The following is a 12,428-nucleotide window of genomic DNA, read 5'->3' as shown; positions in this document are numbered from 1 at the left end:
AATTTTTGTTTTGAATGGTACAAAGCAGCAAGGTTTTCTAAACTAATCCTAAAAAATAAATAAATAATAATAATAATAAAAAAATCCAGAGATCCAGGATCATTGGCATTTTTGTTTGTGTGTCCCGATCAGCTGAACATTTTGTTTGATATTCTCAAGAGTTTTATTAAGCAGGATTGCATGACTATTATTTGTGAAAAACTTCATAAAGTAAATATTCGTGTTGGAAGGGACCCACAAGGATCATCGAATCCAACTCCTGGGTCCCCAGAGGACCACCCCAAAATCAGATTGTTTGTCTGAGAGTGTTATCCAAATTGCTTCTTGAACCCACTTGGTTCAGGCTTGGTGCTATGACCACTGCCCTGGGGAGCCTGTTCCACTGCCCAGCCACCCTCTTGGAAGGTTAGCTTTTTAATTCTTCAGCACTTGGAAAACAGTCAGTTTTTTAAATAAAAACATTTCATTTAAACCAATCCCTCACTGAGAGCATAAGCAGCCACGGAATTATATTCATTTTACCCTGTCAAGCAGTCAATCAATGCCAGGTTTTACTGTTACCTTTCCAAGTAGTAATTGAGCTCTGCTGTGAGCATGCATTGCCTTTATTCATGTAATCAAAAAACAATTTTCTAGAGGGGCCCCTTTTCCTTTCAGTTCCTGGTTAGACCAGTGCATTACCCAGGCTGAGATGACTTACTTTAACCACGTAATTTAACCAGCTTAAAATATTGTTAAAACATAGTCAATTGAGCCACTCCTCAAATCACCCCACTTCCAAATGCAGCAGTAATTGCAACATCCTGTGAACACTTTGTATGTGGTCCTGTCTTCCAGAAGGAAGTGGCACTGTAACACAGTAAAACACTGTTATTAGGTGGTTCATTTCTGCAACAATCTCTGCTTTGAGAGATTGTAACACCTTGAGGAGTTCTTGCTGTTGCGGCAAGATGGGGCACAGGAGGGGCTGTGAACAAGCAGATGCTGGCACTGAGCTAGAGGATTCCAGCCTTAAAGTCAGCCCCACACTCCTTAAAGCTGCTCCTTGGTGGTAAATGCAAGGAGTGAAATGAGGTGTGGTAAACTCTCAGCCCAGTCACCAGTGGGAACCTTTGGATCTGGATGGAGATAGTTTTGTTTGCCTTTGATTGCAACAGTCTCTGTAGTTTACCCCTGAACCTATTATGTGTGGACACACACAACCTTCTCTGACCTTGAATAGCCCAGAGAGCATGCAATTGAAGAATCAGGTGTGATTCTGCATTATACCTACACACCACAGGAAGAAAGGAGGCCTTTACGGTCATTGAGCTTCCAACATGCCATTTTTCATGGCAATTGAATGAAAAATGAAGTTGTAAAGCAAGCTGTTACCTGTTACCACTGCACAGACACAATTTATCATAAGGACAGACCAACACTTTCCCATCCCAAATCTTTGCTTTCTGCTGAATGGATGATTCTACAAGGAAAGGTTGCTCCTACTGAAGCTTTCAGGCACATTTTTCCAAGGTATAAGATATAACAAAATGGTGCTTCTGAACTTCCTATGAAACAGTCACTTTATTGAAAAAAAAAAGAATATCATAAGGTAAAAAATTTACATTTCATATAGTTCAACTCTTCAAAGAAATGTACAAAACCATGTGTCGTTTGTGGAGCGGATGACGTGGGTTACAAACTGAGGGCTAGACTGGCCAATTGTTTGAGGGGTGTTGAGCTCATAAAACTTGAGCATTGAGTCCTTCAGTATTCAAATTACCCAGAGAATTGTTACAACGGAAGGAGAAGAATTGCACAGGACCATGCAATATAAAGCACTTCATTACTTTTATATACTATATTGTACACCTGTAGGATTTTTTTTCATTTTATTTGATTTTGTTTACCTGACATTTCTGATATTTAGCAGTAAAGGATAAGTATCTTGTAAACAATGAGGCTGGATTATGGGGTGGAGAGGTGACAGTATTCTCACCTTCTTCCAAAATAGGCTGTTAAAGAAGATAAGGGGCTAGGCTTTGACAGGCAGAGACTTCATGACTTCAAAGCTTTGGGAAATTAGTCATCTTTTTAACTTAAAACTGTTTCACAGTAGCTTTAATATATAAAAGCCACTTCATGGAGGTGTCTTTTCCTTTGAGCTTTTTATAGTATATATATGTTTTTACATACTTTGGATGCTTTCACTTCAAAATTACAGAATATTTCTGATTTTTACATTTAGCTAGACTATGAATGAGAAGGGAAGTATTTCCTTGCACTCTAAGTGCTTGTAAGTACAGCATTTTATTTAACTTGCTTCCAAATCCCATATTGTTAGACCATCTCATATTACATGCAAAATCTGGCTTACTCAGATGTCAGTGGAAGTGCTGGGAATTCCTAGGGAATTCCTAGGGACTTCTGGGAAGGCTGCAGATGAACACGAAAAGTCAAAATGTTTCTACTAAAAGCAGCAGCCTCAGCCTACCTTATACAGACACAGCGAATAGGCTTTGTATTGAGAATCACATGGCATGAATTTTGAGAAGGTTCACTGTACTTTTTCTAAAACAATGCACATAGAAAAAAAAACTCCTTAATTTCACTGTTTCATTTAATTTTAACATTAAATTATGTTCTTGGGTAAATGGGATTGGTTACTTGAATCAGCATTGAACTATCATTTCCAAACTGTGAAAAGATGCAGGGAACGAACTAACATCAGGGAACTTATTTCAAAACACAAGCATTACACAGTAAACAATGTCAAAGTGCAAATTGTGGTTCTACCATGGCTTCACTAAATGAGTTCTAAAGTCTTAATATTGCTGTGTATCAACATCCCCATCTGCAAAATAGTAATAATATTTCCTTACTTCAGAGAAGTGTTGTAAAGACTATTTAGTAAGATGCTTGCTCAGGGCTCAGAAAATACTAAGCATTAGACATTATAAATTACATGCTGATTTATCTTAAAATGTAGTAAAGCCTGCATAAGTGCTTTGTAGGAAATCCTCACTGTGTGCTTTTGAAGTTAATTTTGTATAAGGTTATCTATGTAAGAGCATTACATAATAAAAATCAGTCATAGCTTAGCGCCTTCTTTTTAAGCTATTACTTGTTATCTTTGCTAAACATCACAGAATCACAGAATTGTCTAGGTTGGAAGAGACCTCAAGATCATCGAGTCCAACCTCTAAACATGACACTGATTATGAAGAAATACAAGAAATCCAACATGTCAGGTAGTTGTCTCTACATCTCACAAACAATGTACATACTTTTCATACAAAAGAAAGAAAAATAAAAGAAAATCTGTAAGAATTATTTATTGCTACTTGCTTTCTGAGCTTTGGCAAGAGAATTTGTGCAGAAATCTCTCTGCAGTTAAACACTGTGATGGAAACTGGTGATAGAAACTGAAGGTATTTTTCCTTCCTACAGCTCCAGCTCAGTGAACACTGAGCAGGGGTCCATGTCCCTTCTCATTAAGAAAACATTTAAGCATGTGATTAACTTGCAGAATGTGTTTTAGTGCCAAATGGACATGGATAAATGCTGCCTTGGAAAAGGAACATAAATAGATGTCATTCCTCAGCGTTTCTTAGATATCTTGTTTGGATTCATGTAACACCTCAGCCAAACCTCAGCCTGCCAGTGGTGACCAATCTCATGCCACTGATCACTGCAATGGTCTGCCCCTTTTGCATTACATGACTATTTCACAATAAATGTAAAAGCATCTAAAAAGCTCCCTGTTTTTTCCCAAGTCCTCATGAGATATAGTTGATTTGGAGTCATCCCACAGTTCTCTGATATCTCATTTAAATGCATGCTGTCCAGAAAGAGCACATGCTATCTTGTAAGAGGAGATTTCTGATTTCACTGGTGTTGAATACTCCATCACTTCTTGCTTCTGGCATGAAGCTCTTCCTTGGCTGAAGCAGTTAGTCCTTAGGTGCTTTGTGAACTCTGGGCATCATATTTCTTAAAACTGTGGTTATGAAAAGATTCCCTGCAATGAAATGGATCCAGAAATAAAGTTTGCAAATTAAAAAAAATCCAGGAAATACCTGCCCCGTGAAAAGAAGCAGCTTCCAAATCACCAGCTGAAACATATTACATGTGTGCAGACCAGAGGCTTAGTGCTTCTTCCCCTCCCACCCCACACTGGACACAGTGGATTTGTGAAGAAGCATATATTTTTAAGTAAAGTACAGAAGTAAAGACTCTTCTGTCGCAGTCATGGGACTAGACTGGATTATGTTATCTGGAAGTGAAAAAATCACTCTTACTTCATGATGGCTAACAACACAGGGTGCCATACATTCAAAATATACATGTTCTTGTCTGGCTTCAAGTGTTTAAGAAATGGTTAAGATACACTTGATCAGGTTGAAGGGGAAGCCTTACGTCACCATGCATTAAAACGATATCAGTCCCTAACCCCTGATGGACGTGCTTGAGAAACACAGTTAATACTACATTCTGCTCCAGTGGGAGTCAGCAGACTTCTTTCATCAAGTATGAATTTGATACTGTGTATTATAGTCTGTTTTCTGCTGCTGGGAAACCTGCCTTTTCTCCTGACAAAAAAAAAAAAAGGCATATTTTTGTATAGCTGCAACAGGAAGTCCTGCTCTATCTGTACCTTGTGCTGTGGACTTTCACTACAGCATTGTACAGTTCTGGGATCTTTCTCTCAATCATGGGCCTAAGGTTCTCCTTCAGCTTCCCATAGTTCTTTTTGAGTTCTTGCTGATATTCCCGCTGGTCAGCAGTTATAAGGCGCTTGTTCTTATCCACTGCTTCACCACACCTAGACAAAAGGAAAGAAAAGAAGGCATGAAATGTATCACTTAGTTCTGCTACGCTCAGTAACTTTGTGTTAGGTAATTTGAATGGATCAGTTGCTGGCTCCTCCAGGCCAGGCACTCCTCTGATAGCTGGTCAAGTTGAAAGTGAGAAAGGGCTAGTAAGAAATCTCTGTCCAAGTGCACAAACTGAGGTAATATTTTTAAGACCATTAGAAATGCATGAAAGAGCTAATAAAAATAATAACAAAACACCAAACAATAATAGTACTAAATAAATGTAATGGCTGCAGAATACTGAGTAACTGGCCAACTTACTGTCAACACATGCAGCTACAGTATTTGACAGTAGTATCATACGCACAAGGCTCATTCTGATTTTATTCAGAGTTGTCTTTCAGTAATTGTGCTTTGTCTTGACTAAAAGGATAAGTATCTTGCTATATGAGTATGCTTATTAAAATTTACAAGCAAAGGACGTATGTATCCACCACTACCAATATGTCTTGAGAGGGTCAAACATTTTCTTATATAAATATATATAAGAAATATTTATACATTTATATTCCTATATATAAAAATCATTTAATGAAATCAAAGCATTAGTTTTAAGTGCTCAATTTCCCTAAAATATCAGAAGATAAAACTAATGTAATCTCTTATTTTCTACATAATTCTTTTGAACTGTTAAAATTTACTCTCATTTGGGATGCAAAACCCACCAAAGCACTGACCATGAAGCAGAGACAAGTTCTGTACCAAGTGTCTGAAGCGTGAGCTGTTAGGATTTGTGGTTTTAGCTTGAATAATTAATTACACAGTGATATTACTGTTGCATTATTGCCATTACTGACATTATTGATGCAATTCAATATTTCAGTTTTGTTTTACTGACCTCATTATAAATTCTTTGAAGCATAACCTCAGCTTGTTGTGATGTCGATAAAGTTTGGGGTCTGCTGGAATTTCAGCCAGGAACACTTGTGCTACCTCTAGCGGTCCCTTATAGGAATAACAAAGGAAAATATCAGAAAAACATCTGCTTAGACTGAAAACAGAGCACATGTTTGGTTATTTTGTTTGTTATTTCATGTGCAGAATTATGAAAGAAAATAAAAACATGAACAGTCAGGAGAACAGGACTTTTTTTTTTTTTCCTATTTTATTTTTGTTAGAGTTTTTGCCTATCATATTTTATCCTCCCCTCCTTTTATTTCTCCTCCAGGCCCACAAAGAAGAGAAAGAACAAATTCTAGTCAGTAGAGAAGATCTGGGGTAGCTGTACTACCAAATCTGGTTACATGATAGAAACACAGTTCCTTATGTTTGGTATTACAAAGACCTCAAGGGAGTTAGATAAGCCCGGGGCAGAAAGATGCCACTCTCCAAGGCTCAAAACTGCATCTTACTTCATACTGGAGGCTTTGACTGATGAAGAATCTGGAGAAACCAAGTTTATTTAAGCTTTCAGCAAAGAAACCAAATCCTGTGAAAAAGCAAATAAGGCCAACTTTCATTCTTTCCTATCAGATTTTTTTTTTTTTTTTTATCCCTCTGCCAGAGAAATCCTCTGCATCTGTATTGGTTTGAAAAGAAGGAACCGTGGACAGGAAGGAGCATGGAAGACATGTTCCTGTCAACAGAGACATGTTATGTCAATTTAGAGCATTTCTTAGACCTGACACCCATACCTCAGCTGATCTAATTCATGTTAGAGGCTCCGTGACCTGAGAACCAACCTCTCATGAGATGTATCTAGCACTTCTTGTATCACCTGGGATGGCAATATCACAGAAACAAAATGTCTAAGCACTTTAGTGTTTCTGCTTTAAACCAGGACTTGGAAAGCATATGCAGGTGCACAAACCTGTAAATGAATGGAGGGTAAACTATTTATGCTCCCTAAGTCTAAGAGCAGAAAGTCCTAACGATAATGACTGGATAGAATACAAGAACTATATATCAAGGGATAAAGTGTAAATGCACATTGTGACTAAATGTGTCTGACTAAATGTACTTGTCCCAGTGCAAGAGATGATTGCAGAAACAGTGCAGAGCATTATGAAGGAAATATTAATCTGGCTTATTTTGATCCCTTACCTGATTTACAGTGGCTCCAACTGAGCCCTGCAAAACCATTTGTAACATTTTGGCATCTGGTGGCTCTTGGTTTGTGGCTGCAGTTAGTTCCTGTGTTTTTTTCCTCATATCTTCAATAGCAACTTCAATTGGTGTTAAAATAAACTAGTGGAAATGGAAGAGACGCTTCATTATTTGAACCATATACGCAGATGAACTATTCTAAATCTGGCAATAAAACCACAATCAATCCATGTTAGAGTAGTAGTTGTGAAGTCCAGGAAGACTGTTCTTTCTAAATGCCATCTTGATAAATGCCGCATCTGATCCACAACTCTTTGGCGTCTTACCTTGCAAGAGTAGGATTTGGATCAGACTCCCTATTTGTATATACTCATTATTGCCCTAAGTTACTGATTTCATGTCTTAAACAGTTTTCCACTTCCTACTGTTAAGAAAGTTTCCTTGTCTCTACAGCAGCTCTGAGCCCAATTTAATTCTTTAACTGTGCTTTATCAGCTGAAGTACAGCCATAAATAGAGCTCCATGTATCCTCCTGCACAGCAACTCAGAAGTCAAAAGAAGGATGTATATCCTCCATCCTCTCTGCTTCACCGTAAGTACTCGTCTTGCATTTCTCTACCTATTCTATGCCATTCCAATTTATGAGAATGTCTGAAAACTTCAGCCTTCTTTTTTCTGTCAAGCAAAGAATTTGAAAATCTCCCTCTCTCTCTACCCTCTCCCCTCTGCCCAGAGACTCCTTTAGCCCCTGAGAAAGTAGATCTGTCCTCAAAACCCAATTACCTCTTCTTTTTGGATAATATTTATTCTGGTTTTGATGTAGGGGAAAGCATGCATTGTTGTCAAGATGGTGTTCCTCTTGTATTGCTCGCTAAGCTCTCCTCTAGGGCGCCCATCCATGGTGAAAGGCGTAGTGTACATGAACCGACAGAGGTTGAAGTTCTTCTCAAAGTAAGTTACCCTGTCCTTCATCTCATACTCATCAAAATATGGCTCCACAAAAGTAATCTGTATGTATGCCTGAGAGAAGAGGAAAGAATCATTGCAGTACTTTACAATGAAAAGAGTAAAGGAATGGTACATATGAAATATCCCATAGTTCACACTTGGCTAAGGATGGTCTGGAACTGCACAGAGCTGCAAATCCTTCAGAGCTCCTTCTTTTCTCCAGTGCTGACAAAACTCATCTCTGGAGAGGGCACAGCATAACTCTGGGAATCAAAGCAAGAGCAGGGACTGGAGATCAGAGCTTCAACTTTCCATCTGCTGTGACTAGCTACCAAACTGAGCCTTTCACATAAGATTTCATAGAATCACAGAATATTCCAAGTTGGAAGGGACCCACAAGGACCATTGAGTCCAACTCCTGGGTCCCCAAAGGACCACCCAAAAGTCACACCATGTGTCTGACAGCGTTATCCAAACGCTTCTTGAACTCCATCAGACTCAGCGCCATGACCACTGCCCTGGGGAGCCTGTCCCCGTGCCTGACCACCCTCTGGGTGCAGACCCTTTCCCTAACCCCCAGCCTGACCCTCCCCTGTCCCAGCTCCATGCCGTTCCCTCGGGTCCTGTCGCTGTCCCCAGAGAGCAGAGCTCAGCGCCTGCCCCTCCGCTCCCCTCCTGAGGGAGCTGCAGGCCGCCATGAGGCCTCCCCTCAGCCTGCTCTGCTCGGGGCTGAGCAAACCAAGGGGCCTCAGCTGCTCCTCATACATCTTGCATACATCTAAACTCCTCACCATCTTCATAGCACTCCTTTGGATGCTCTCTAATAGTTTTATGTCCTTTTTATATTGTGGTGCCCAAACTACTTGAGGTGAGGCCACACCAAATGCAGAGAAAAGCAGGACAATCCCTTCACTTGACTGGCTATCTCCTTGATGCACCCAAAAATATGGTTCACTCTCTTGGCTTTAAGGACCTCCCTAGTCACACAGGTATAGCTGTAGGTTTTTTTGTTTGTTTGTTTTTTGTGCTTTGCTGTTTGAGTATAAAAGCTTCAAGGAAGGAGATCCCTCTCTCTCCCTTTCTCTTCTGTGATCAAGTACTCAACTCAGTAGTACTTTCCCTACCTTATTAGGATCCAGCTTGCTTTTGTCTACAGGGGCAGAGTCTTTAATCACTTCCACAGCATCCTCCCCAAAACACTGGCCATAAAATCCCTGGAAAAGAAAAGGAATTATTCCAGAGTGTGTTTAGTCCTTAATACAAAGCTAATGACCTATGTGTTTCTAGGGAAAAGGAGCAACTATGACTATTTCTGGGCTCTGTACAGTAAACACACTGCTTCATGAACAACAGCTGGCCAGGCTCAGGCAACTTACTGACAAAGCTCAGTGTGAGCTGCTCACAAAAATATAAAGATCCAGCTAAAAAGAGAAGAAGAGAACATTGCAGTTTGAAGAAAAAGTTGAAAAGGTACCAAAGCAAATATTGGGCCTGTTTAGCTCAAATCATTCAACATATCATGAATCTTCCTGTTAGAGACATGGCCTTAAGGTACTGAGAATAGATCACTTTCATCATTTCACTGTAAAAAGGCTATAAAAGAAAGGATATATACAAAGGGAATAATCTATTGTATAGATCAGATTGTGATTGATTTCTATATATCAGTAATAATAGTAGAGTTGTGCACATTCATTAGAAAGTATGACATAGCATAGGAGATTATATTATCACAACATTTTTTTCCTTACCTCTAATCTGTGAGAAATCTCGGGAAGTTTGGTAATCGCAGGCTCCTTATAAACAAATTCCTGTTCATCTAAGTCCCCAAATTTGGATCCATAGAAGCCAACACGGAAATAAGTTCCAAACATTCGCTTTTGACCCTAGATGATACAAAGAGGAAAATTACAATTACTTCTTATTCAATGGCAACATAGAATACTTCTAATTTTTTTTTTTTTTATTTGATGCACTGAAAACAACAGAAAACCTACTAACCCTACACCTTCCCGTATTTCAGAGCCATATTTAGTTTTCTGTGTTTTCAATGCCAATGAATTAGAAGCACGTATTCATGGAAGAAAGCATAGAGGTGAAGGGGACATTTGACTGAAACCTAACTAAAAATTTAGGCTGATCATGAAGTGACTTTTACAAAACAAAAGAATATATTCCTATGTTTCTTTAAGTCCATCAAACTTAACAAAATTCAAATTTTGCAATGAGCAAAGGTCGGTAAGAACTTGAGACTGACTAGACTCAGTAGTAAAATGCTTCTGGAGGTAGAGAAATAAGGGGCAGCATGCATGTGGAGAATTTAGCCAGGCATTTGTCTTTCTTCTGTTTAAGCATTGAAAATACTAGCTAATGGACAAGAAGGTTGTTTTTCTTAAGTCAACATGGCCAGGTTGAATCAGGCAATTTCTTATTCTAGGTTTGTTCAAATGTCCTTCTGTAACTCTGAAAGAGTATTATATTCATTTATTCCTTTTCTTACAGGGAGAATAGAGGTTGTTTCACTGTAGAGCGTACTTCACAGGTAAGACAAAGCATATGGAAGCTGTTGTTACAAAAAGGAAATGGATCTAGTTCATACCAGTTTTCATTTTATTATCACCAGTCATAAACAAACAGTGTAGCCCAGCAACCTGTTTTGCTAGTGCTGCCTTGCCTTACAAGTACCTTATTAATAATGCTGTCAAAGGCCTTCTGTAGCTTGCTGTGTGTCAAGGTAAGTTTTCTGAAGTCTCGATGTGCTTCCAGTATAGGGATGACAATTTTGTACACCTCATTCACCGTTTCATACAATCCCCCCTTGGGGAAAAAAAAAAAAAAAAAAAGGAAAAAAATTAAAAACATAGAAGAAAAGAAGTGAGTCCTCAGGCACTCTGAAAAGGAATTGGACCTATACCAATGGACAGGCTGAAAAGGGTACTTATGGGACTTCAATCTGTTATGTAATTTGTTTTAGCTTTCTAAAATCTAGTAATACTAAAAGAGTAGTTCTGAAAGTAGCTCTAAAGCAAAAACTGGATCAAATTTGGATCTCTGATCTGTTGAACCCTCAATGCAAAATTCCTGTGTGAAGGACATGGTTTCTGGTTATGGACCAGAACAGTTAAGAATTTTAGGTGAGAAGAAGAGAATGGATCTATTTTGTGTGTATGGCTTTATTGAGACCAATGAGCAACAAAACCTGCATCTGCAAAAAAGGTACCCACATGATTTCTTCAGAGATGCTAAATAACGCTCTTTACCACTGCAGCAATACAATGAGCTAGTTGAGTATTAACACCATGACTCTACATAATAAGGGTAGATTTTTAGGGCAGTAGTTGTACTCTGTGTGAAAGCATAGCAGCAACTCTCACATCTTTCATAAAATCTGTATCTTAAGCAAGACCTTCTTTTTTAAGATGTACCATCCCATGAAATATATCAGCCAGAAAGTCAATCACTTTCCGCTGATGCTGCCTGCAATTCCCACTGTAGAGGCGGGTACATAGCTGAGCTAGGCTACTCGTAAAGTGTGTTAAGTGGAGCTGTTTGAGACAAGGCTGGGTCAACCACAAGATGCATCTTGTTATCTGCAGTGGGGCAGATCTGTGGAGGTTGAACAGTAAGCCTGTCCTTCCTTGTGTGCAGGAAAACAAGCTTGCATAGCTTCTCTACATCTCCACATGCTTTTGGCCCTCACTCACCGTGCTGAAGAGTTCTGCTGCTTGTTCCAGTAGTCCCACCAGACCACTTTCTGAAAAATACCTCCCAGAGCATATACCATCTTCATCTGGGGACAAAACATCATCTGAAACAGCAGATTCCTCCAGCACATTGGATGAAATGTTCTAAAGTAAATCAGAGTAGAAAAATCAGGATCCAAGAGCAATAGTCTACAGTAAAGACCCAGGCAGAAACAGTTTCAACATACTTATATGACAGAAAGAAGAATGAGACGTAAGTGCAGCCAGGGGGTACATAGTTAAATCTTATTTAGAAGCAAATGGAACATCATAAATTTTCACAGATGACAGATCAGGAGATTTTTAGAAGAATCCCAAGCTTTCTTGCCTCAGGTTTAAAAGGCGAACTCCTGTAGATCACTAACTGACTTTCCTCTGGTGGCTGGATTCCCCTGGATCTGCAATGCACAGAATCTCCTATGCTCCAGGGGTCACTGGCAGTCATGCCCTTTTAGTTTCTATTACCTCAGAGATGAAAAAAAATCAGGCTGCACCTCATGTCTCCCGTGAGCTGTTTGAAGAAGCTGAATTTTCAAGTTGTTAATTTTACGACTTCAGCAAACGAAGTAGAACACAGACGATATTATTCTACAAGCTGCAATACTGGAATGTTCCTTCTTGTCTCAGCCTCTACCCTGTTACACCTTGATCCTGAACAATTTACTCGTTTTTTTTTTTTAATTAAAGTTACTGATCTTATCGTGTGTTTAAATAAAACTAAATAAATTATGCAGTGTCAAGTCACTCTTTGAGATTCTAGACCACAAAGTAACAAGTCTGCAGCTCTTCAGGATCCATTTGGATAAATGACGTTGGGTAGAACCAACATAAAAAA

At 39.1% G+C, this 12,428-nt stretch overlaps 1 protein-coding gene across 1 annotated transcript in view; it reads right to left on the bottom strand.

Annotated features, from left to right (window-relative positions):
• Window positions 1–3,745: 3,745 nt before the first annotated feature.
• Window positions 3,746–12,428, bottom strand: part of DOCK8 (dedicator of cytokinesis 8) — a gene marked incomplete at its 5' end in the record, with an annotated part of 92,617 nt that continues 83,934 nt past the window's right edge. The window contains 9 exons of the mRNA XM_084305083.1: window positions 3,746–4,000; window positions 4,637–4,804; window positions 5,695–5,801; window positions 6,900–7,043; window positions 7,686–7,922; window positions 8,975–9,064; window positions 9,602–9,736; window positions 10,536–10,667; window positions 11,555–11,698. Coding sequence (XP_084161209.1) covers window positions 3,940–4,000; window positions 4,637–4,804; window positions 5,695–5,801; window positions 6,900–7,043; window positions 7,686–7,922; window positions 8,975–9,064; window positions 9,602–9,736; window positions 10,536–10,667; window positions 11,555–11,698 — 1,218 coding nt within the window. The 3' untranslated portion in view covers window positions 3,746–3,939. The remainder of the gene's footprint in view (window positions 4,001–4,636; window positions 4,805–5,694; window positions 5,802–6,899; window positions 7,044–7,685; window positions 7,923–8,974; window positions 9,065–9,601; window positions 9,737–10,535; window positions 10,668–11,554; window positions 11,699–12,428) is intronic.

The sequence above is a fragment of the Netta rufina genome, assembly GCF_964035555.1.
Source record: "Netta rufina genome assembly, chromosome: Z".
NCBI lineage: Eukaryota > Metazoa > Chordata > Aves > Anseriformes > Anatidae > Netta > Netta rufina.
Note: the sequence above shows the minus strand (reverse complement) of the source record. Positions and strands in the feature narration are given on the sequence as shown.